General features: G+C 33.3%; 1 protein-coding gene and 1 pseudogene across 1 annotated transcript in view; one reads left to right on the top strand and one right to left on the bottom strand.

Moving 5' to 3' along the window:
• Positions 1 to 1,540: 1,540 nt before the first annotated feature.
• LOC128173567 (uncharacterized) lies at positions 1,541 to 5,957 on the top strand (annotated as a pseudogene).
• Positions 5,958 to 15,615: 9,658 nt separating this feature from the next.
• Positions 15,616 to 27,837, bottom strand: part of LOC128173589 (neurogenic locus notch homolog protein 2-like) — a 34,090-nt gene continuing 21,868 nt past the window's right edge. Inside the window, exons 5-6 of the mRNA XM_052839285.1 lie at positions 25,104 to 25,331; positions 15,616 to 16,168 (exon numbers count right to left, since the gene is read on the bottom strand). Of these exons, the coding sequence (XP_052695245.1) occupies positions 15,954 to 16,168; positions 25,104 to 25,331 (443 nt within the window). The 3' untranslated portion in view covers positions 15,616 to 15,953. The remainder of the gene's footprint in view (positions 16,169 to 25,103; positions 25,332 to 27,837) is intronic.

The raw sequence follows: 27,837 nt of genomic DNA, 5'->3' as shown, positions 1-27,837 counted from the left end.
AGTCTCAAACACATCATAAGGGTACAAGTTCTCATACACATCATCAGGGTAGGAGTTCTCAAACACATCATCAGTGTAGGAGTCTCAAAGACATCATCAGTGTAGGAGTCTCAAACACATCATCAGTGTAGGAGCTCTCCAACATATCATCAGTGTAGGATTCCTCAAACACATCATCAGTGTGGGAGTCCCTTAACACATCATCAGTGTAGGAGTTCTCAAACACATCATCAGTTTAGAAATCATCAAACACATCATCAGTGTGGGAGTTTTGAAACACATCATCAGTGTAAGAGCTTTCAAACACATCATCAGAGTTGGAGTTGTCAAACACATCATCAGTGTAGGAGTCTCAAACACATCATTAGGGTACGAGTTCTCAGAAACATCATCAGTGAAGGAGTTCTCAAACACATCATCAGTGTAGGATTCTCAAACACATCATCAGTGTAGAAGTTCTGAACGAAAATCAATGTAGGAATTCTTAAACACGTCACCGCTGAAAAACTTCTCAAACAAATCATCATTAGTGTTGAAATTCTCAAACACGTCATCAGTGTAGTCCTTAAACACATCATCAGTATAGGAATTCCCAAACACATCATCAGTGTAGGAGTTCACAAACACATCATCAGTGTAGGAGTTCACAAACAAATCATCAGTGTATGAGTTCACAGACACATCATCGGTATAGGAGTTCTCAAACACATCATCAGTGTAGGAGTTCTCCAACATATCATCAGTGTAGGATTCCTCAAACACATCATCAGTGTGGTAGTCCCTTAACACATCATCAGTGTAGGAGTTCTCAAACACATCATCAGTGTAGCAATCCTCAAACACATCAACAGTGTAGGAGTTCTCCAACATATCATCAGTGTAGGATTCCTCAAACACATCATAAGTGTGGGAGTCCCTTAACACATCATCAGTGTAGGAGTTCTCAAACACATCATCAGTGTAGCAATCCTCAAACACATCATCAGTTTAGAAATCATCAAACACATCATCAGTGTAGGAGTTCTCAAACACATCATCAGTGTAAGAGCTTTCAAACACATCATCAGAGTTGGAGTTGTCAAACACATCATCAGTGTAGGAGTCTCAAACACATCATTAGGGTACGAGTTCTCAGAAACATCATCAGTGAAGGAGTTCTCAAACACATCATCAGTGTAGGAGTTCTCAAACACATCATCAGTGTAGGAGTTCTGAACGAAAATCAATGTAGGAATTCTTAAACACGTCACCGCTGAAAAACTTCTCAAACAAATCATCATTAGTGTTGAAATTCTCAAACACGTCATCAGTGTAGTCCTTAAACACATCATCAGTATAGGAATTCTCAAACACATCATCAGTGTAGGAGTTCACAAACACATCATCAGTGTAGGAGTTCACAAACAAATCATCAGTGTATGAGTTCACAGACACATCATCGGTATAGGAGTTCTCAAACACATCATCAGTGTAGGAGTTCTCCAACATATCATCAGTGTAGGATTCCTCAAACACATCATCAGTGTGGGAGTCCCTTAAGGAAGTATGGGACTCACGATTTTGAATCTACCGCGCAACTCTGAATGACGTAAACCAATTCGCGGTCGTTAAATCTGTTTGTTCAATTCTAAGGTATTAAACAATAAAATTTATAGTGGAAAGGGTTTTATAGGTTTTGTAAATAATAAATCGTGAATATAAATGATAATAAGAGTTAATTTAACCCAAAATTCTTTTTTTACGACATAAATATCGGTTCAGTTTTCGGCAATGCGGAGGAAACGTGGATTTGATTTTGAACGCTGAGAAGACCAATCGCCACATAAATGTTGCTAAAGCTCAGAAAAGGGATAGTGTAGTGCGAACGTTGACGCTCTATTGGGCAGATCAATCACATATTTTGATATTACAGCTGAAAAATTCTCATCGGAGATGGAGGAAGATGACTCGACGCCAGCAAAAGCGATATGTCCAGGTTTGACTTACGTTCATTGATAGAGTAATAGTATTTGTAATCTCAGCAGGATTAAGTTCGTCGAGACTGAAAGTTTTTGATAGACGTTTTTTTCAGATTTTCAGTTTCGGCGAATCTTGCTGAGACTAGAGTAAAAGTAAAATTGGTATGGATATCATTAATTTTTTCTTGTATAAATGCTATGGCGTTGTAATGCACAAGCGCAAGCATTGATATGTAAGATACCTATGCCTATCAAAGTAAGCATCGTACATATTCGTTAGTAAAGCCCCAAGCACCTGAGATGTAATTTCATAAAAAAAAAATAATTATAATTATATATACAAGTCTTTGACAGTATGCCACTATGGTTCAATACACATATCAGAACACAGTAGAATTCTTTATGTCTCTCATTTAAATAGTTAAACTTAATTCTAACATATATCAGAATGTGTATCATGTCGTCACATGTTTCAGATAATCAGATGTTTCCAGTAGTCGATTTTCAATGCATGGTTCAAAATGATGTCATACCACACATACGAAATCTCCTGTCGTCTCTATGCATATTCATTAGTCAAGTTATCTGGCATTCAATTTATATTTATACTCTATCCCGAGATTTTGCTTCCACTGCTTTTCGCTTGATACTTTGATAATCATAAATACCTTTGAGTTCAAACTACGTTCATCCACTATTATAAAAAATGTCCAGATTATATGTTTTGAAATGCCCCCTCTACCTCTTCGGGTTTCAATACACATCCCAAAATAAAAAGTCTGCTGAGATTTTGCATTTGCATTGCATCAGCCATAAATAAGCCCGGATGATAACTTTGAAAAATTGTGCGAGGTGTTCGGAGTACTTCCGAATGGAGAAAAGATGTAAACATTTCCCATTATAAATCTCTGTAAGAAATTTGTTTTTGTTCCAGTGAACTTTTATGAGTGAAAAATGATAATTTGTCAATTAAGATATCCTGTATATTTTCCCTTTTATCGACTTCAACAGCATTTCTTTCACAGGTATGTGTATTTTTATTAAAAATAATCAAAAAGTGATGGAAGCAGTAACTCGGGACAGACTATAAGCTACAAGTTGAGACTGCAAATGATGATGACTTTGATTTTGTATCAGTAATTTCTGATGCTATATATAAGTGAGGTTAAAAATGATTTAGTTTTGATAGAAATTGTAAACTGACAGCCATTATGTGTGGGGTTAAGAGTTAGACTATTGGAAACCCATGACGTCTGGAGATGTATTTTAAAATAGAAAGACAGATTGAACACTTTCTGTAATGATATACACTATGGTATACACATTAACTCATAATTTACATATTGACAGCAAAATAAATTTCAAATAGGTGTGAAATAGATGTCAAGTACAATGTCAACCTCAGATGGTATCTTTTTTTCCCGTTAAAACACCTGTACAGTGTCTGGAGCTTTTATGTGACTTTCAGTCTTTCACAATAATGCTCCCTCAAAAATTACTTTTCACAGCCCCATGCCCTTCTCCATGTTGAAATATTTGCATTTATCTGATTGGAGAACATGTAATTTAAAAGTAAAGATTTCAGAAGTCATTGTCTTATATTAACTATTCCTCTCTTAGTAAATATTATTATGTTTGTTAAATCTGAATTAACCTTAGAGTCTGTTTATGCCTTTATAATATCAAGTACACATGCATATATTTTTTTTACTGATCAACTTTGCAACCAACTGGTGTTCCATTTAAAATTCTCTCATGGTGCAAAAATTCCTGATTATGTAACTTAATATTACAGATGTTGACCATGAAGAAGTTGTCCAAATGTCTGATTGTGGTTGGAGACAGTGGAGGAGTTTGGTGGAATTAGGGATGTAAGCAGATACGCATTTAAGAGAACCCGATGGTCGAGGCCATTTTTAGACTGTATTGATCTTCTAATGAAGAAGAGCTATACATAGAAATATGCTGGTTGGCAGAATAGATAGAGAGAGTGAAGTCATGACGGTTTATCAGGTATTTGATAAATTACTAGTACATAAACTACTGGGTAATTTCGTTTGGTACAGTGTATCACTGTGATTGGTTTAAATTTTCATGGATTTCAAGGGTATACTCTTTCATATCAACAAATTAAAGCCCCCATACAGTAAGGTAAAAGTTAATGTATTATTCCATATATATTTTGACTGAGTCCTTAGCCCCAGAGATTATCACTGTGCAATATATTTTTTGTCATTTATTTTATTCTTTTTAATACTCCTAGCATGAGTGTGCCATTTGAAAGTCTTTCATTCATTTAAAACGTTTGTTTATTATATCAGTAAATTCTAAATTATATAATTTTTGAATGCCATGGAAATCGAACCACATGTAGTTGAATAAACCCTGAATTGTCCGAGGCCTAGTCTTTGTGAACCATAAATTGTACATCCTAAGAAATCCTTGTGTTTGAATGTCACAACAGTTTTTAGATATTTCTTTATGTATAAGTATTTAAGTTGATGCTATACCCCATCTTTCAGGTCATTCATCTATGATCGGGACATTTTCTGGAAAAATAGAAAACTTTTCAACAAGATCGAAATCCTGTCGCACATGTACTTTGTCTCTCAATTCCAAATCAACACCTCCTCCACATGATTGCATTATCAACTGGAACGGAAAGTTCTATGAAGGCCATGGAGAGTGACATGATAGAAGAGATGGTCAAGGATGTGAATGATGGGTCTATTTGTATAAAGACAATAGTTGGTGATGAAGATAGCACAATGATTTCAAAACTTCGGACAAACATTGACACAAATATTGGTAAAACATTGGATGCTTATCATGTGAAGGAAATCTTAAGGAACCATCTATATTGTGAAAAAATAACACACAACTTTAACTTTCAAAGTCATACAGTATCTCAAAAGATGTTTATACTACATCTTTGCCCAAATAAAAAGCAGATGTTGCAAGGATAAGCCAAGGATGTGCTCTTGTCTGCTTCAATATTTATGTTAGATATATAATAAAATTGTTGATAGCGTTCGTTCTGGAGCGGTAATTGTCAGCTTCTAGATTGGTAATACATGTAACAATGTTGAAAGGGCTTTTGATTTGGGTGCATTATTTGTATAAGTTTGTTGATCTATTACATTGTACATATACATGTGAGGAGTTAAATGTCCAGTATAAACTTGATTAGTTTAAAAAAAAAAATTCATACCATAATATATGGTTGTAACAGTAATGGATGTTGTTCTGCCAAAATAGCTTGAAATTATATTCGGCGTTTGTACTGTGCATTTTGTACATGATGTAATGCTGATTTCAATCTTTTTTTATGTTTCAGAGTTGAAAAAAATAATTATAATACATGTAGCAAATCATAAATTAAATATTTATTTGTTTATACCTACTAGAATTATTTTGTTCCTACCTGGTATAGTGTTATAAGGTGCAAATGGTTTAAAAATTTGTATTTTAGCAGAGGAATTTCAAGTTAAGCAGAGGAAATTTGAGATTTAAATGAATAATTTTTTACTTTTTTGTTGAATTTTATAAAGTACCAGCATTGTAGTAAAGATATAATTAATTGACTCAATGTTTATTGAACAGAAAGTTGGTATTGATTATTTTATCTACACTAGAATAGTGATCAAGTGAAAATGGCGGGAAATTGTAAAAACAGACCAGAGTAAATTCAGATTGCAATATCTTTTTATCTAAGTCATTGACATGTGAGTTTCTCCTTTTCCAGTGAAAGCATAACATTTGTATATTTCGTTTAAGTTCAAAAATAAAACTTCCAATTATATCAAAACAGATTTTTTGACCATTTTGCATTGAAGGTCAACACAAAAAGTAACAAATTTGAACCATGCAGAGGAAATTCGGTCGCACATTGTATGATACTGAGGAGGCTTTCAGAATTTTTTTTTTAATAAATTGTACTTCTGTCAATGTATTATAAATAGCATATAAGAAAAATGAAATAAAATTACTATAAACGATGTAGCATTGCTTCATTTCTGTTGTAAGTGGTGTATTTTGATGAACGGATGTATTTCCAACAAGGGTATGTTTGGATACCGTTACCATGGAAACAAACATATTAACCTATCAAAAAATTGTTATATTTTGTTAGAAAAAATGCAATGCTATTTGTTGAACCAATTTTTAAAAAAATTTAATTACTTTGGTGTCAGTCCCATACTCCCTTAACACATCATCAGTGTAGGAGTTCTCAAACACATCATCAGTGTAGCAATCCTCAAACACATCATCAGTTTAGAAATCATCAAACACATCATCAGTGTAGGAGTTTTGAAACACATCATCAGTGTAAGAGCTTTCAAACACATCATCAGAGTTGGAGTTGTCAAACACATCATCAGTGTAGGAGTCTCAAACACATCATTAGGGTACGAGTTCTCAGAAACATCATCAGTGAAGGAGTTCTCAAACACATCATCAGTGTAGGAGTTCTCAAACACATCATCAGTGTAGGAGTTCTGAACGAAAATCAATGTAGGAATTCTTAAACACGTCACCGCTGAAAAACTTCTCAAACAAATCATCATTAGTGTTGAAATTCTCAAACACGTCATCAGTGTAGTCCTTAAACACATCATCAGTATAGAAATTCTCAAACACGTCATCAGTGTAGGAGTTCACAAACACATCATCAGTGTAGGAGTTCACAAACAAATCATCAGTGTATGAGTTCACAAACACATCATCGGTATAGGAGTACTCAAACACATCATCAGTGTAGGAGTTCTCCAACATATCATCAGTGTAGGATTCCTCAAACACATCATCAGTGTGGGAGTCCCTTAACACATCATCAGTGTAGGAGTTCTCAAACACATCATCAGTGTAGCAATCCTCAAACACATCATCAGTTTAGCAATCCTCAAACACATCATCAGTGTAGGAGTTCTCCAACATATCATCAGTGTAGGTTTCCTCAAACACATCATCAGTGTAGGAGTTCTCAAACACATCATCAGTGTAGAAATCCTCAAACACATCATCAGTGTAGGAGTTCTGAAACACATTATCAGTGTAGGAGTTCTCAAACACATCATTAGGGTAGGAGTTCTCAAACACATCATCAATGTAGGAGTCTCAGACACATTATCAGGGTAGGAGTTCTCAGACACATCATCAGGGTAGGAGTTCTCAAACACATCATCAGGGTAGGAGTTCTCAAACACATCATCAGTGTAGAAGTCTCAAACACATCATCAGTATAGGAGTTCTCAAACACATCATCAGTGTAGGAGTTCTGAAACACGTCATCAGTGTAGGAGTCTCAAACACATCATGCGCGGGGTGTTAACGAAGCATATGGAATCTGAGCTTCATGTAATTCCGTGAAATCACAAATCTTAATTATAATGTACATATTTAAATAACTAAGCAACGAAACGTAGACCAAAAACAAATAAAAAATACTAAAGATGATTTTTGTTCTTCAGAAATTAGTTTGTATTACGTAGATTTACATATTGATGACGTCATGACTAAAAGTTGAATGTCGTGTGAATTTGATCGGAACGTATTGTAAACATGTTTAAAATATAACTAATCTAAAAACTCTAATAAAGTATTGTGGTGTGATTTATTGAGAATTGAACATAAGAATACTGGGAGAGATGTTAATTTTATCAATCATTCGCTAAAAGGTATGTAAATTTGCTTTTATTTCTCGGCCAGGCTTTCCTCTGTCATTGTTTACGATATAAAAATCCGACTAGAACAACACTACCCCGTATCTATTGAACTTGAAATTTTTAACGTATCATTAGTTTGATCAATGCTTAGATTGAAAAGTGCTGCTAGAATCCCATGTTTTGTGTTGTTTCGATGCAACATACCGTTCTCCGTGCAAACTTTACAAATGTTGGGAAGGTTTTACGAGAGGTGGATGAATAACGATTAAATAAAGGAGAACAGAGAATTCTAGAAGCGGTTTTGATTAGATTGAGATGTTTTGCCTTCACTTGGTTTGTTTATTTTATTTTCGAAACCGCAGGGTAGTGTTGCTCTATCACATTTTATGTTAAGGAATATACGTAAGTTATTTATAGTTGTCACGTGATAATGCACCAATGTGGCAGTTATGTACTACCTGATTTTATTGCACTGACATATATTTTAAAGGATAATACTAAGTTTTTGATCTTATTCAAAATTCTTATTTAATTTCAAGATTTTAAATATAATAGTCAAAATAAGACGCTAAATTGCCCATATTCTTCCTTAACACCCCTGCGTGCATCAGTGTAGGAGTCATCAAACACATGATCAGTGTAGGAGTCCACAAACACATCATCAGTGTCGGAGTTCACAAACACATCATCAGTGTAGGAATTCTCACACACATCATCAGTGTAGGAGTTCTAAGACACATCATCAGTGTAGGAGTTTACAAACACATCATCAGTGTAGGAGTTCTCAGACACATCATCAGTGTAGGAGTTTACAAACACATCATCAGTGTAGGAGTTCTCAGACACATCATCAGTGTAGGAGTTTACAAATACATCATTAATGTAGGAGTTGTTAAGCACATCATCAGTGTAGGACCCGCTACCATCCACCTTTGAAACTGACCTTTATTCTCTCTAAGGCTCATTGTTCCATCGTCTCCTTTTTATTAGCTCACCTGAACCTTATTCACCTGAACCGAAGGTTCGTGTTAATTTTATCAATCATTCGCTAAAAGGTATGTAAATTTGCTTTTATTTCTCGGCCAGGCTTTCCTCTGTCGTTGTTTACGATATAAAAATCCGACTAGAACAACACTACCCCGTATATATTGAACTTGAAATTTTATACGTATCGTTAGTTTGATCAATGCTTAAATTGAAAAGTGCTGCTAGAATCCCATGTTTTGTGTTGTTTCGATGCAACATACCGTTCTCCGTGCAAACTTTACAAATGTTGGGAAGGTTTTACGAGAGCTGGATAAATAGCTATTAAATAAAGAAGAACAGAGAATTCTAGCAGCGGTTTTGATTAGATTGAGATGTTTTGCCTTCACTTGGTTTGTTTATTTTATTTTCGAAACCGCGGGGTAGTGTTGCTCTATTACATTTTATGTTAAGGAGTATACGTAAGTTATTTATAGTTGTCACGTGATAATGCACCAATGTGGCAGTTATGCACTACCTGATTTTATTGCACTGACATATATTTTAAAGGATAATACTAAGTCTTCGAAATTCTAATTTAATTTCAAGATTTTGAATATAACAGTCAAAATAAGACGCTAAATTGCCCAATTGCTTCCTTAACACCCCTGCGTGCATTAGTGTAGGAGTCCTCAAACACATCATCAGTGTAGGAGTTCACAAACACATCATCAGTGTAGGATTTTTCAAATACATCATCGGTGTAGGAATTCTCAAATACATCATCAGTGAAGCAGTTCTAAGACACATCATCAGTGTAGGAGTTTACAAACACATCATCAGTGTAGGAGTTCTCAGACACATCATCAGTGTAGGAGTTCTCAGACACATCATCAGTGTAGGTGTTTACAAATACATCATCAATGTAGGAGTTGTTAAGAACATCATCAGTGTAGGACCCGCTACCATCCACCTTTGAAACTGACCTTTATTCTCTCAAAGGCTCATTGTTCCATCATCTCCTTTTTATTAGCTCACCTGAACCGAAGGTTCAAGTGAGCTTTTCTGATCACCCGTTGTCCGTCGTCCGTCCGTCTGTCTGTCCGTCCGTCTGTAAACTTTTCACATTTTTTGACTTCTTCTCAAAAACCTCTGGGCCACATTTAACCAAACTTGGTACAAAGCATCCTTATGAAAAGGGGATTCTAAATTGTTAAAATAAAGGGTACAACCCTCTTTAAAGGGGAGATAATTACGAAACAGTGAAAATAGGGTGCATGTCTTTAAAAATCTTCTTCTCAAGAACCACTGCACCAGAAATGCCAATATTTACACAAAAGCTTGTATATATAGTGAAGATTCTAAATTGTAAAAATCGTGACCCCCAGACCAAAACTTGGACCCAAGGAGGAGTTCAAAATTTAACAAGGAAATACATTGGAAAAATGTTTTAAAATCTTCTTCTCAAGAACAACTGCACCAGAAATGCCAATATTTTCACAAATGCTTGTATATATAGTGAAGATTCTAAATTATAAAAATCGTGACCCCCGGACCAAAACTGGGGCCCCAGGCGGGTTCAAAATTTAACATAGAATTACATTTGAAAAATGTTGAAAAATCTTCTTCTCAAGAACCACTGCACCAGAAATGCCAATATTAACACAAAAGCCTGTATATTTAGTGAAGATTCTAAATTATAAAAATCGTGACTCCTGGACGAAAACTGGGGCCCTAGACGGGGTTCACAGTTTAACACAGAAATCCATAGGATAAATATTAAAAAATCTTCATATCAAGAACCACTGCACCAGAAAAGCCAATATTCACACAAAAGCTTTGATATATAGTGAAGATTCTAAATTATAAGAATCGTGACCCCCGGACCAAAACTGGGGCCCCAGGCGGGGTTCAAAGTTTAACATGGAAATACAGTGGATAAATGTTTTAAAATCTTCTTCTAAAAAACCACTGCACCAGAAATGCCAACATTTACACAAAAGCTTGTATAATTAGTGAAGATTCTAAATTGTAAAAATCGTGACCCCCGGAACAAAACTAGGGCCCCAGGCGGTTTTCAAAGTTTAACACAGATATCCATAGGATAAATGTTTAAAAATCTCCTTCTCAAAAAACCACTGCACCAGAAATGCCAACATTTACATTAAAGCTTGTATATATAGTGAAGATTCTAAATTGTAAAAATCGTGACACCCGGACAAAAACTGGGGCCCCAGGCGGGCCGGGCTACAACTTAAACATAGAAATGTGTAAGAAAATTGTTTAAAAATCTACATATCAAGAACCACTTCACCAGAATTGCCAATATTTATACAAAAGCTTGTATGTATAGTGAAGATTCAAAATTATAAAACTCATGACCCCCGTACTAAATCTGGGGCTCCAGGCTGGGTTCAAAGATTAACATAGAAATAAATAGGATAAATGTTGAAAAATCTTCTTCTCAAGAACCACTGGACCAGAAATGCCAATATTTATACATAAGCTTGTATGTATAGTGAAGATTCTAAATTGTTAAGATTGTGATCCCGGGCAAAAACATATATAAGAAAAATGTTTAAAAATCTTCTTCTTAAGAACTACAATGCAACAGTTTGGGATATTACTATGCATACATCCTTGGCAATTGTAGATTCGAAAGTGTTAAAATCATGAACCCCGGACTTATACTGGGGCATTAAGAGGGGTTCAAAGTTTAACATAAAATATATAGGAAACATGTTTAAAAAAATCTTCTGGAGAACTACAATGTCATACTTTGTGAGATTACTTTACTTGGGTCCTCATGTAGTGAAAACTTAAAATTATAGAAGCGATCTAATACTGGGGCCCCAGGAGAAAGGGTTCAATGTTTCACATAGAAAGATAGGAGGGAACATGTTTAAAAATATTATGGAGAAGAACTACAATGCTTCAATTTGTGAGATTACTATGCAAGCATTCTCAAATTGTAAAGTTTCTAAATTGTGAAAGCCGTGACCCCCAGACTAATATTGGGGCCCAAGAAGGGGTTCAAAATTAAGATGGAAATAACTAGGGAACATGTTTAAAAATCTTCTTCTCGAGAACTACAGTGCAAAAGTCTGTGAGAATACTATGCAAGCATCATTGGATATTGTAGATTCTAAATTGGTAAACTCGTGACCCCCGGACTAATACTGGGGCCCCAAGACCCCCAGATCAATAATGAGGCCCCAAGTGGGGTTCAAAGTTTAACATATAAATATACATGTATATGGAAAATGTTTAAACATTTTCTTCTTGAGAACTACAATGCTATAGTTTGTGAGATTACAATACAAGGATCCTCCAATAATGTAGTTGTTAAAGCCAATCATAAACCCCGGACCAATACTGGGGCTCCATAAAGGGGTTCAAAGTTTAAAATAGAAATAACATATGCTATGAAATAGAATGTTACAAGGAACTGTTGTCAGGTGAGCAATGTGGCCCATGGGCCTCTTGTTAAAATATTGCTTATGTGCCTGATTGTGGATATATGGAAAAAAATCTATTATAAGATTATTCGCAGCAAATCTTCAATTCTGAAACTTCTTCTCCACTTCTGTTACATTATCCTGTAGCATAACCATGTCTAGTTAGTGAACAGGAAACCATCTAGCATAGTTTGGATGGTCGTTCGCAAGGAATAACTTACACATATATAACAAAATAGCCTACCATATTATGCTACTTTTCTACTGTAATGGCGTTCCATACTTTTTTAATGATGGAACTTTTAACTTTTTTAAAAATATTTGTTCTTTTGCTGTTGCTGTATAAGTGTTGTTATGTAATATAATATTTGAATAAATATTCATGTACATCTTCTATATAATACAAAAAATGACTGCGGTTAAGAGCAACAGTGATTATATTAGCTCCCGGGGACAAAATATAGCCAGAAGCAAAGCGGTGAGCAATAAATTCGTCCTGAGATTTTGGTCCTGGCACAAAGAGTTCAGTAAATTTTATCAACTTTTTATATTCTAATTAAATAAAATATTTTATGTAATTCAATTTCATCTCATATAAGTCATCAATGATCTCATTTGAAATCTTTTTTTAATGAAACCAGTGTGAAAACATATCGCAATCATATTGAAAGATCAAATTTAACTATCAATTAAGGGTCCAAATTTAACCAAAATTAATAAATGTTAATGAATTTTGAATTATCATAAAAAAAAATATTGTTTAAATAAACAAGATATCTGTGAGCCAATGCTCACTAGTGATAACTCCGCTCTGATGTGAATATGCAAAATAAGCAAAGCCGACATTTAACAGAAAGCTGGCATCCGATTGGTACAGAAATATATCCCACAATATGGCATGCCTAAACAAATAGTGTGTTAAAATTTCAAGCATCTGCGATCAATAGCTGCTGAGAAATCTTTGAGGAAAATTTGTTTGAAAATTTTAGCTAAAATAAACAAAGTACTCATTTAACAGAAGGTTGACGTCCGATTGGTACAAAAATATATTCCATGATATGGCATGCCTTAACAAAGACTGTAAAAATTGCAAGCATCTGCGATAAATATCTGCTGAGAAATCATTGACGAAAATTTGTTTGAAAATTTTGGCTAAAAATAAACAGTCATTATTTAACATGAAGTTGACGTCCGATTTATATAGAAATATATCCCACAATATGGCATGCCAAAACAAAAAGTGTGTTAAAATTTCAAGCATCTGCGATAAAAAAAATAGTTGCTGAGAAATCTTTAACGGAAATTTGTTTGAAAATTTTGGCTAAAAATAAACAGAGTACTCATTTAACAGGAAGTTGACGTCCGATTAGTACAAAAATACATCCCACGATATAGCATGCCTATACACATACTGTGTAAAAATTGCAAGCATCCGCGATATACAGTTGCTGAGAATTCTTTGACAAAAATTTGTTTGAAAATGTTTGCTAAAAATAAACAAAGTCGTCATTTAACAGGAAGTTGACGTCTGATTGGTGCAAAAATATATCCCACGATATGGCAAGCCTATACAAATGTTGTGTAAAAGTTCAAGCATCTGCGATAAATAGTTGCTGAGAAATCTTTGACGAAAATTTGTTTGAACATTTTGGTAAAAAAATAAGCAAAGTCGTCATTTAAGAGGAAGTTGACGTCCGATTGGTGCAAAAATATATCCCACGATATGACATGCCTTAACAAACACTGTGTAAAAATTTCAAGCATCTGCGATAAATAGTTGCTGAGATAAATGCGACAGAAATTTTTGTTACGGACGGACAGACAGACAGACAGACACACATGGGTAAAACAGTATACCCCCTCTTCTTCGGAGCGGGGGTATAAAAACCAAAATGTAACAGATAATATACTTGGCTGTCATATTAATATGTTTTTTTTCATTTTGAATGCTAGAACGTCTATTAAAGCATCCACAACCTATCAACTGTGTAAAATTTGAACTCATAGGATAAAAAAAGTTATTCTTTTGAATAAAGTTATAAAACGATAAACTATATGGCGGCCATCCTGAAAATGGCGGCCACATTGATTTTTGAGAGTTGGTCCATTGTTTATTATGCTTAGTACACTGAAATATACAACCATGCAAAAGTTGGTGCTTTCTTCATTTAGTGAGCAATTTTGCACCAATCAGCCGGACTATATATATGAAGGAGATACCACTTGCGGTTATGACACCTTTTAAGAAAGTGTCTTTGAAACAGACCTCATAGCTTTAAATCATGTAATAATGTGTACCAGCTTGTTATTCTTAAGTTTTAATGCACACTGACTATTTTCCTAGGTTTGAACTCAGATTTTAAAATAACAATAGAACAGCCTTAACCGTTGTTATTTTACAAAATTCTTAATATAACCAACTGAAATCATTTGATGCAACATTGTTTTAAATATATTTGATTTTGTAATTGAGTTGGGTTTAAGACTCTTAAACAGTCTGATATTCACACATATCCAATATTTAGTTATTTTCGCGTGTAACAATATTTGCGAACATAGGTGAAATGTGTACTTTTTATTTGCGTCAGTTTTTTAGGGTTTTTTTTTTGCTGATTTATTCTTCATAAATTTTGAATTATCATGTTCAAAAGTGAATGAAATATAATATGAAAAGGGGATTTTAACGGCATACGTGAGAATTAAATCAACGCAATTACGATTTTATACGGGAATTAAGTAAATTAATACATTCCTTATTCTTCAAAGAATAATGGATTAATGTTTCCAATGAAATGATAGAGTATGATGCTATGATATCGTCCGATAGTTCTATCTAGTATGGATATTTGCAAAGTCAAAAAGAAAATATATTGCAAAGTCAGTGTGACATTTTTTCACACAGATTTACTTTAAAACTGAATGCCGCTCATAAATAGGCACCGGCACACAATGCCAAGTACCTTGTATATAAACCCTTCGATTTCGGAACACCCGATTGCACACCTGAAACTCGTGGCCGACGAGTGGTATTCTTTTCGTGGTCTTTGGATTTAATGCATTTATTTCTTATTAATGTGCATATTCTATTTGTAAATAATAAATTGACCGATTAATTTGATGTTAGTATTCTCCTGTGTGTAAAATTTGATAATTTCATTGCGACCGAGTAGCACGGCGAGGATGTACGTCCACACAGGTGAGACCTCTACAGCGAAGTACTTTGAACTGTTTAGCGGTCTTTGCCTTATATAAGGGTTGTAGGGACAGCAGTGATGAAAAAGAAATAAGGCGGACAGTGCCTGTTTACGAGCGATGTTCAGCTTTAAAAAAGCTTTGGGTTAGCGACGGGTTGTACTGAATTCTAATTTGTTTATATTTTAGTTTACACAATTTTAAATGTTATATTTTCTGCACAGAGCAATCAAAATAAGTTCTGGTTTCAAATTGTCTTCAATTATTTCAAATCTAAAAGACTCCATTAGAAAAAAGTTATATAATATATTTTGTTGTGTAAATAATTACCATGCCCTAATTAATGTTCTATTAAAAGAAAACAAAATATACCTTAAATGTAATTTATTGACACCACAGTAATTAAACAGAAATAAAACCAATACGTACTGATCAAAATAATTTAAAATACGTTGAATTAAGTATAAAGGTACATTAAAAAGCTTTACAGTTATATCCAATGTAAGAAGCATTATAAATAAAAGTCAGACATGTAACATTAAAAGCAAAAACATATTTAGGGATAAATAGGGCAACAGATGTAGAATTTTAACTTGAAGCGATTTGTAAAGTCACATTAAATAAGACCAGATAATTATTTCCTCAAGATGCAAAAAAAAATATACATGTATCTAAGGTCGTCAACATTTCAGCCTAGTCATCGGCTTTAATGAATATCAGGCAGGGACGCCAAACACATCAACTTCACAAAGAATGAGAAACTCAGTTGTCTTTGAGATCTTAACGAATCTCCCCTGTGGTAATGTCGGACAGTCGATGACGACCAGCTGTGACGCAGTACCGGGACCAGCAAAGAAACCACAGGGAGTGTTGACGTCTGATTCTGTCAGTCCTACAGTGACGGTAACATCCTGCAGCCAGTAGAACAAACCTAAATAAAAGTCAAAGTACAGGTGTAAACTAGATGCTGTTATCTTTTGTCTTGTAGGCCTAATGATCATAGAAATATGCACAATATAATTATATATTAATATATCACAGAAAAAGCCTTGCCGAGGTGTTTCCCCTAATTACACTTCCCTGTACTTGTTTTAATTTTTATTGTTTTGCCTGATTAACCCATACAAAAAGGCTCATATTAAGCAAAATATGATTATTTTGTTTTTAACGTAAAAAGAAAAGGTTGAAATTTTCTGTGATAATTTTTCAAGAAAAATGTGATCAATAAGAATGATTTAAGTTTGACGAAATCTTGCTTTGGCGATTCTAATATTGTTACGGGTCATAATTACAATGAATGTACCTAATATTGACAAATACATTTGTTGAAAGTTAATATATGTTAAGCAGCTTAATTGTAGGATGTGGCAGGAATAAGTATGCTAATTCATTTTCTTTAGCGGGTTAAGTTTTTTTTCTGCAATGATGGCTACCTTAAGAACCTGCATGAATCTCAAAAAAGATTTTATATTATGACACATACATATTTACATCTATCTTTTAACAAATTAATAAATTGATTGTAAAAAGTTGGTAAAATCCACTTAAGTGCTGTTAATGTACATTATGTACATCAGTACGTTATCTAAAAGTAACAGCCAGATCGTATCCCATTGGAATTTGAGTCTGACATCATCTTGATTGTTTTTGCAGTCCGTGGTATTACGTAGGTTGCTGTACATGTAGGTTTCGACCAATCGATGAACATGTGCATGTAAATTTCAGTATTGTTGTTTCTATAGAGTTATGAATTTACTATTAGTTTTAATATAGGGAAAAATACTTGGTGGATGTAAATATATTATTATCGTTGTAAATCCTTGATATTACGTGCTACTTTCAACTATCTTGATGACTACGGAAAACTTTATAATGTCGTAGACTTTTGTTACTCTAAGCAGTCTAATTGAGGCCCCACTATGCATTTGCCCTATAGTAATCACTCTATCATATTCTATGCGGTGACTTTACGTCAAGTTTCTATGTGAAAGCTCACTGCATAATCGTCGTCTTGACTTATTTTCTCCTCTTTAACTTAATTCATGTATACTACACAAATAAAGAATCCATGTTTATTACAAAGAAACGAAATGCATGAACTGGATTGCTGAAGTCAAGGGTTAAGGTCAAGGCAAAGTTCTCTTAAATGATTTTTGATATTTTAGATATTATATGTAATGTTTTCTATGACAATCGTAGGAAACAACCTAGACGTAACGCTTTTATATTTCAATAATTTACAAAAACAAAGATCTGAATAGCTCACATTATTATAACTACTTTGTAATAACAGCCTTATAACCTATAACTAATAGCATATAATTGCACTGGATTTTATAAATTAAGATATCGTGCTAAACCTGATATTATTTCCACTTTCTGAATCTAACTGTATGTTTGCTACAAACCCACCGCCATTTTAAAGTTCTTATATATTATGACAATGTGTTGAAATTCTACTGAGAAATTTTAACTTTTTTTACTTGCATTGCGTAGTAGCCAATAAATTTATCATCAGTAACTTTACACTAAACAATCGCGCAAGAGTAATTTCTGTATACAAATGTGTAAACTGTCTGCAGAACAAACAGTTATGGATAACTCCCCTCCAAATATTGCCAAATAAAAAGGCTGTGGAACTGACTTGAAATTGATTTATGTTTATAACATTTATCAAAGCTCAGGGGCTTTATCCACCCCCTCTTTATTAACTATTTACAAATTATTGAAATGTCTTGTATATGGTTTAATCCTTATCCCTTAACCATAAATTTTTTTGATATCCCTTACCCATATATATTCCCGTTGATCATGTCAAGACGCAATTCAAACATAGCCCCTAAACCTGGGGTCATCACCTCACCCTTCACCCCACCCTCCAACAAACTCAAAAAGACTAGTATCTTGAAAACATGCATTCTTCATCAATTATATTTTTTTTCTGTTTTTATGTTTTATGGCATATCAAATACTATGTATATCATGATCCTGTGGATAATTTTGACCCTCATGAAACGGAAAAAAGGCTGACTATCTTGAAAACTGTTGAGATTCATCTTACCGCCTACACTGTAGCCATATATATTCATGTGTTTTTATGTCGGGGGCATCAAATGGTGTAATCCCGAGGAGTTGCCAAATAGAAAATGATAAAATATTTTAATGATTATGAAGATCCACATCTCTATTAATCCATTTTTACTCATATTTCAATATTGATCCTTCAGATTGACAATGATAAAAATGAATCCCATCACATGACATACCTAATCAAAGACTTAAAATTTCAAGCATTAAATTACGGGAAAAATGGAACATAAATGTGTTATAGACAGACAAACACTAATACATTCAAACACACAGACAGACGAGTATATGACGTATACTCCCAATCTCATTTGAAGCGGGGGTATGACAATTCCAATCCTATTCCAAGAGATGGTTTTGCAACTGAAATATATTTTGTTTTTGAAGAAAAAAACCCTACAGTATTGATTATACCCAACCTAACACCAGAGTAAACACCATCTGAACCCTGGGCTTACATTTGAGGTTTTCCTTGGATTTACTATAGGTTTACTTCTTAAGAATTTGTGTCCACTTTGGGTTTACTCGGGATTTGCGATTGGGGTCAACTAAACGGGGTGTTGCTAAAACGCGGAACGGAAAACGGAACGGAGAGCGGAACGGAACAGAAAACGGAAAGTCTTATCTAATGTTATTTACTTTATAGATTTGTTTATCATGCTAAAACAGATATCCTTTGTCTAATATTTAATTTTTTTGAGAGATTATCAATCCGAGATTATTTATTCAAGAATAATTATTTTCCCAAAATCAACAGTACATGCATTGACCACCATACCCTGTCCTAAAATATCCTCGATTCACATTTTGCGGAATAGCTCATAATTTCTTTTTTAAAACGTCCTCTCTAGCTCATTAGGTTCAATACACAGCTGAAAATAAAGAAGTCTACAGGGTTTTGCATTTCAACTGATCCGGATGATAAAGTTGAAAAATTGTGCGAGGTATTCTGAGCGACCTACGAATGGAGAAAAGATGTCAACATTTCCCATTATAAATCTCCGTAAGAAATCTGTTTTCGATTCTCTGAATTTTTCCGATTAAAAAAAATGATAATGTGTCAATGAAGTTTTCTTGGATATTTTAATAAATGAAGATAATAATTTTTCTATTGATCGACGTATCAAAGAAAAAATTGACCGGAAAACTTTTTCATCAATGCGCTGCGCTTCATTTCTTATCATTTAATTAAACATTTTCAAATTAAAAAAATGTGACGTTTCATTGATCAAAAATGTAAATAATGTAAATGAAGCGGCGCGTATGAATACAAAACAACAACAGCAACAATATTCAAAATGGATGCGCCTTCAGCTGATGCAGAGCTATTGAGCTGAATTAAAGGATTAAACACAAATAGTGAGTTAGAATCTGAACCGACTGAATTGAAAACGAAAGGAAAATACATGCGATAGCTTGTGATATTATTCACTGTGCAGAAAAACTCGTAATAAAACTAGTTTTCATGTGAGATCGCTGGAATATGCAACTGGACATAACCATCCAAGGAAAGGCGATTGTGGATGAAAATAGCTGATATGTCGACAGAGAATAGTATGTATAAGCGACTTTTGTAAACGTTGTGGTAACTAGATAGCCAGTGATGTACTTAAATGGTATATCAGCCGCTTGGAATGCGCAGAAGGAGTTGATGCATCACTCATAGCTTTTCTTTACGACGCTTATTCTGATGACCGATCATGTACGTGTGTAAATTTAAAAATTATCCTTACCAAATTTGAACAGCAGTGTTACCGTGAAAGTTTATAGGCCTATATGTTCGTTATAATATTCCTGGAAAAGGAACAGCCAGCCTCGCTGTAAATGTTGATTGATCTCAAGCAGACGAAATCGTGTGAAACGCTTAATTTTCTATTTCGTGAATCAAATAATGTGTTTTGTTTATTTTTGAAGGTTTAACTTTCAAGTTTTTATGTTTATAAAGTTGTATTTTGTTTGCTGACAATAAAACAGACACAACTTTACATTTTGTTGACAGTGTTTATTTTGGAAATTCCCGTTCTATAAATAGTGTTAGATCAGAACAGCTGAGAAAAGTAGATCCGGCAAAATTTTTTATTGATACAGGTATCATTGAAATTTTTCGACCAATCAGAAGCGCCGATATCTCATCAAACGAATAAATATTAAATGATTCCCGTTTCATCTGAATAAATTGCATCTTTCACAGGTATGTATATTTTGTTTTTAAAAATCGTCCAAATGTGTTGTATAACTTTTAATATTTTGGGATCAGCACACCATAGTCCCAATTTATAAACGGAAAATCAAACCAGGCACCGTCTAGATCTCTATATTCAGATCTTATGTATATAGCTGCAGGAATGAACAACTGTCAAGTAATGCAAGCGTATTAAAAAATTGCACTGCTTAAAATACTAATTTCACTAAGTACCGGGTATTATTAACGGTACAAAATGTAGAAAACGAACGCCGATATTAGAGGAAAAATAAAACATAACATAAAATCCACAACGTCATTGGTCCAATTAAAAGATGACACTTTTTGGTAAAATGATATTTACAATAGCGGGACATGTTTGCAAATAGAAGATGCAACAAGACTTCGTAAAGATGATCATGGATTTTGTCAGTGGTACTTGTATATAAACACTTTGAAAATAGTAAGATTTTATATAATACGAACAATTTAGATATCCATGTACTCTCTTGTATTCCTACGCCAGAGTTTAATAGTCTCGTTCAACCAAAAGCTCGGCTGTCTCCGTAAATATTCGACAAACAGAGAGGCTCTCTTGCTTGTCGGAGATTAACGGAGACGGCTAAGCGTATGGTTGAACGAGACTGGAGTTCAATATCAATATTGCTTTGATCCATACACTTTTTAGAATTGTTTCGATTGTTAATACATAATTTGAAAATTACACAACATGATTCATATGGGTTTCTCTTAATTCTTGTCTGAAAAGTCTAATTATAAAAAAAGTGCGTAATTTAAAAAAAACTAGAAACTAATTGCCAGGCAAGATAAGTTAATTCTAAAATAAAAGATAATCGATAAAATCAACTTCCGTCAGTACTTTGATTTATCTTACTATCCTACTGCCCGTAATTCCGGCCCCTTGTACATGTATATTTTGAATACACATGTACCGTCTGCTTTCTGATCGGGGTTTACTTTTTGTGTCCACTATGGGTTTACTTTTGGTTTACTCTAGTAAACCCGGAGTTATCCCAGAAAGTAAACCCAGGGTTTAGTTGGGGTGTACCTTCTGTTTGGTTTGGTCTGATCGATACTGTAGGATGGGAATAAAGGTGTATCATTCTAACCGTATATAGTCAATAAATATAACTGATGAGTATATGTTATTGATCCCCCCTTAAAAAAATTCTGGAATTCTAACAGACACCAACGATCGTATCTGGATAAATCGTTTATAAATTCTTTAAAGTTAGAAAAATTGATATTGTTTATATTTTTTTAAAAGAAAAATTGTCATTTTTACCAGTTAATATTAAAACCACCATTTATATTTCATTAAAATTTTGACCATTATGTTAAATATGAATGTTCGGATTTTTTGTTGTTTTTTTCTTCTTTTTTTTTGGTTTTTAGCTCACCTGAGCTGAAAGCTCAAGTGAGCTTTTCTAATCACCTTTTGTCCGTCGTCCGTCTGTCCGTCCGTCCGTCTTTTCACATTTTAAACTTCTTCTCTAAAACCACTTCGTCAATTATAACCAAAGTTGGCACAAAGCATCCCTTTAGAAAGGTGATTATAAATTGCAGAAATGAAATACCGATCTTTATTTAAAACGGAGAAAACCTCGAAACTGTAGAAAAAGGGGGTGCATTTTAAAAAAATCTTCTTCTCAAGAACTATTGAAGCAAATTCAACGTAATTTTGCTAAAATAATCCTTATGGAAAGGAAATCATAAATTGCAAAAAATTATTGGCGAACTCTGTTTCAATTTTGAGTAATTAACGAAAATAAAAATAAAGAGATAATCGCTGTCAATCAGTTTATAACTTCGGGTACGGTATTCCATATCGAAAACGAAAGTTCATTGTGTAAGGCAGCCAAGTTTGAATGTTGACGCATGGTAAACGGGTCAAACTGACAAAGATGTATTTGCTTGTTGTGCAACAGTTGACATGCGAAGGAATACTTGAAACATGCTAAATATATTTGTGCCAATTTAGTGAAGTCAATTGAGATTTAATCTTTCGATGCGTTGACCATTTCACTCATGACCGTGGTTTTACATTGTTTTGAATTTCGTTTATGCTTTTTAACTTGAGAGGAAATATTGCCTGTATTTTGGGATTTTATGTATTAAATCAAATATAGACTTCGGTAAATCAAACAGTTAATATTTCACCTGCGCAAAATTAGCATAATTTGATGCACTAACAGCATATCATATTATAAATACTATACATTTTATTGGTAATTCGGTACGATCTCTACGTAATAGTTGATTATAATACAACGTGTTTTGTTAAGATGCTCTGCATTTTCAGTCTAAACGGAGATTGTTTTTGCTGCTAGAAATATATATATATATATATATATATATATATATATATATATATATATATATATATATATATATATATATATATATATATATATATTATGAAAAATAAATTGTGCTCTTTCTTTGTTTTAGTGCATGTTTCTTCTGTTTTAATTGTTTATTTACAATTTTCTCTTTACTAATCATTTTCAGCTGAATCAAGTTTCGAATTATAAGCAAGATACAGAGCTTTGCTCCCAGAACTGAGGTCATGCTTTTGTTCATTCTGAATAGGAAATATCAAGTTTAAAAATCTTAAGTTGAATGTAATTAACTCATGTGAACAAAATATTGACTCAAACCAAGCAGAATTGTGAGTTATGTATCTTGCTTATAATTCTACGATTGACGCTGAAATTTTGATTTATCACCTCACTAAACGTTAAATACTTGTACAGAAAAAAAATAAAAGGATAATATGCTATAACAACTTTTTGGGGCCACCTTCTTATGCGATGAATCTACACCAACTTTGGTGGTTATTCAGACACAATTAAATTAAAACGATCTCTTTAAAACAGTTTAAAACATTTCTGTTACGGGGATAAATCTATTATCGCTATTCTTAAGAAAAAATTACAGCGGAAAATCATCTTGATTTGTGGCCATTTTTTAATGTGATCTTGAATAAAGATGAAAATAAAGTGAGGGCCTTAGTAAAATAGAGCGATATGCCTGTCAATACATTGCAGTCTGAGGCTCATTGGTGGTGGGGGGGGGGGGGGTAGACCTTTTCAGAAATCTTGACAAGCAAAAAAAAAAAAAAGAAGAATTTGAGCGTGGCTATGTCTAACTTTGCAAAAAAAAGTGTGTGTGTGGGGGGGGGGGGGGGAGAACCCCTTCCCCTCCACCCAGTTCCGACGCCTATGCATTGATTATACATGTAATAGCTCTTTGACATATTACATGACAACATTTTCATTCGAGTTTATTCATCGATCAAGTGAGTAAGGTTATAAAACATAGCACGAGTTCACGCCTTGTAAACAACAATCGTTTATAATGTGGAAGACCAATTGAATATTTGAATGTTTTTAATTGAGCACCTTGAGGTACACTTTTCCTCTTTCACATATAGGAATCTTTTTTAATAAAATACAATAACTAGCAAGTACAATGTAGTTGAAGATGAATATGTACCTATGTGCATATTCTCATATATAATTTGATCGTTTTATAAAGTGAAGGGGCAGAACTGAAATAAAGAGAATTGGAAGTTAAGAGTGTACCCCTACCAAAATGTTGTTTTCTATCTTGCATAGCATCTTATTTTTTGTAAAAAAAAAAAAAAAAAAAAAAGGGTTTAATGTCATAGAATAAGTGTAGGAAAATAAATTTAAAATTTGGATACAGTTTATTTTATGGTATTCTTTTTTTGTTTTTCTACCGAGGGGCCATATGGCACAATATCCTTTGCACACCTATATAAAGCCATTGTTACTCAGGTGAGCGATGTGGCCCCATGGGCCTCTTGTTTTTATTTGTGTGTTGAAAAAGAAAATTTATCTTGGGGGAACTAATGTCATTTTAACTATTATTTACTTATCAATATGACAATTTTTTAAAAGGTTTTTGTGCATCTAACCGATATCCCATTTCATAATTCCAAAGAAAATTTAGCTCTAGGAGTTTTTGGAACCATTTCTTTTGTAAAAAAAAAAAACAAAAAAAAAAGACCCACCTTTTTTACCCTAAGGGTTAAAATAAAATTTCAATGACCTTATACATCAACAGGACGCCTCCAATTATATGCAAGGAGTTGGTTTGGCCTATGCATAAACTAGTTAATTTATTGAAACCACATTTTTTTGAAAACAAAACAAACGTCACTTTTCAGCATTTAATTAACCCCTTGGCCGAAAATTAAATTTCCGAAACCTTATTGCACATCTATAGGACACCCTAATCATGATTAAGATAGATACTGTGTAAAATAAAAGAGGAATTTAAAGAGTTTTGGATATAACAAAATAGTAAATCAATATTTTGGGGGCTTCATTCGATCGAAGCTATGAACCAATTAACTAGAATTTAAACAACATTTTCCTCTACATTTGCTATACTTCGATTCTGTAATGTTGTTGTTAGATACGCTTACCTGTGTTTAACTGTATATTCCTTTATTAAGTATTCTGACAGTTGTGATGTTATACATATATAAGGTATGGACATAAAAAGCAAATTCAAAACTTGCAATGTTGTTACGTTTTACACTTACTCCCTCCGTATTCACCTATCCCGCTGTTGAGTATTCTGACAGATGTGACGTTATACACAGCCTGTAGATCCACCCTCCACCAGGGATTGGTGTCAGCATAATCTGTGTGTGTACACTTGTCTACAACATAGTCAGTTCCTCTGTTGCCATCCACTGCATGCGTGGCGTTATAGTCATAAAATGTTGTTGACTGTGTGGCAGGTTTACCTAATGCGATGTTCGACAGAACTGTCAACGAAATTACAATAAATAATAATATTTGCGTGATAAAGATATGAGGATATAATTAACTACAATAGAGAAATAGCTGTGATAGTTGTTATTAAGTTATTAAACTAAACTGTAAATGTAATATTTAAGCAATTTACTGCCGCAATGGGTCCATATATTAAATAGTAAGATGACGACTGTTCGGCAGGTTTAACTAATGCGATGGTCGGTAGAACTATCGACACTAATACAGAGAAAAATGCCGATGTCTAGTGATTACGTAACGAAAATACAATACAATTTAAATATGGAATGAAGAAACAGTTTGTTAATCAAAAATGAAGCCGATCTGCAAAATTTTGTTTCATTTCATTTCTTTGGAGATATTCAGCTATAGACTTAATATGAAGTCTTTCATAAATGACTTTATATTAAATATGATTTTAGACATTATTAAAATACACATACAAAATTATTAAGCATCAAAACTATGTCAACATCTATTCTACAATTTACTGGCATTAGAGTGAAAACTTTATGAATCTGGGTTTTTTTAATGGAGGGTAATCGTGTTCAAATATCCAGATATGTAAACTTGTTAATCCGAATATGCAATCATGTTGGTGTGTGAGCCTGAGTATGAATGAGTGTAATTTTGATCGTGTCACCTATAAAACACAGGAATAAACACTTTAGAGTTGACCGCGCAGGCCTTCAATCGAATGTTTCCTACAGATGCTTAATTGCAGCTGTAAAATGCTGTCTGTTATTTACTTGTAACCTGCCACTATAATACACACTTTCTATCTGTAGTCTCTGCATTTGTTTATCAGTTTTCCGAAATAGCATGGCTGACATCAGGGATGGGGTCAATTACATTGGAAAGTAATTAATTAAATTACAATTACTTGCTTAAATTCTTCAATTAAATTACCATTACCATTACAAGAGTTTTCAAATGTAATTAATTAAATTACAATTACTTTGCAAATGTAATTAATTAAATTACAAATTACATTTTGAAATTCATAAAAATTTAATAAGACTATAATTTATCTACAACACATAAACATTTAAGGAGGTATGTCTATAATGTGAATAAAATTTCGTCATAATTAAAATACTTTCACTGTTTGAGAATTTGCTTACTACTTTGATAAGTAACAATTTTTGGAAAGAAAAAATATAAATTTGGTTTTATTGTTTATTTCAAAACGCAGGTATCGGTAGTCACAATATGGAGGTGTCCCTTAATATTCAATATTAAATATTTGAAAGTCATATCCCCTAACCTACATCTATCATGTCAACGCAAGTATTTCCAGCATGCAAAACTATTAAATGAAAACTTTATCCTTTGCATTTTTATACCCTTTTTTTCCTTTATAAATACAATGCCAAATTACAGGTTAATCTCAGGTAGAGGGCAGACTATAATTGTTATCAAAACACAATTCACACCTGTTGTTCTCTACCTAATTATCAAATGTTTGCAATAAGGGAACACACCCTGTGGACATGTTAGACATCAAAAACTTAAAACCCATTTGAAGCCATGCATTTTAGCTCAATGTATTTTAGGCTGCATGACTTGATAGTTCATATAACACTGATTTTGTTTTTAAATTAAACAGTGATGTTTTAATCTAACTCAATGATAATTGACACACTAATTTTTCTAATAAGAAGGGAAATACCGGTAAGTATTTTTTAAGAAAAAAGAGATCAAGCAAATCATCAAATACATGTACTTAATTAAATTTGGGAAACTTATTATTAAATATTGAATCACTGAAAAAGTTCATTCTGAAAAATATTAAGTATGATAGCTATAATAATAGTTCAATGCTTTTTAACTTCTCATCCTAACTTGATCTTGTACCATTGATAGTGTAGGGAACAATGGGTAGTGGACAGCTTCATATTTATATGTACATCAGTGTGTAATTGAAAGTAATTGAAAAGTAATTGGAATTACATGCCTTTTTGAAAGTAATTAATTAAATTACCATTACATGTAATTGAAAATTTGGCCAATTACACATTACTTTCAATTACATCAAAATTTGTAATTAATTACACTCAATTACCATTACAAATTACCATTACCCCATCCCTGGCTGACATGTTACAAATCAACAAATGTAAAGTCAACAAGTTTGTCGAATATTGACATGATCATATTTGGAAACAGTGACGTCAACGATAGGAGGCTAGGTGCAGGTAAAGGCATGCTGTTATCGCCAGAATGGGGACAGAATAAATAAAATAAATTATATATTACGTAGGCCTATAATTGGTATTATCTCTGGATAACATCCTTTCTTGGGAAGTATGATTTTTCGGAAAAATAAATTATGAGCTCGGTGTACATTTTGACAAGAGAATGTATAAAATACGAGTAAAGAATTCGATCGGCTTCAGATATCTTCTAAGAACTAGAAAATAATACATATAATGACTTTGTTTGAATATACATGTATATAGATATAAAAACATGCAACAAATTGTTAAAGTCTAGAGC

This window comes from Crassostrea angulata, chromosome 2, assembly GCF_025612915.1.
Source record: "Crassostrea angulata isolate pt1a10 chromosome 2, ASM2561291v2, whole genome shotgun sequence".
Classification (NCBI taxonomy): Eukaryota; Metazoa; Mollusca; class Bivalvia; order Ostreida; family Ostreidae; genus Magallana; species Magallana angulata.
Note: the sequence above shows the minus strand (reverse complement) of the source record. Positions and strands in the feature narration are given on the sequence as shown.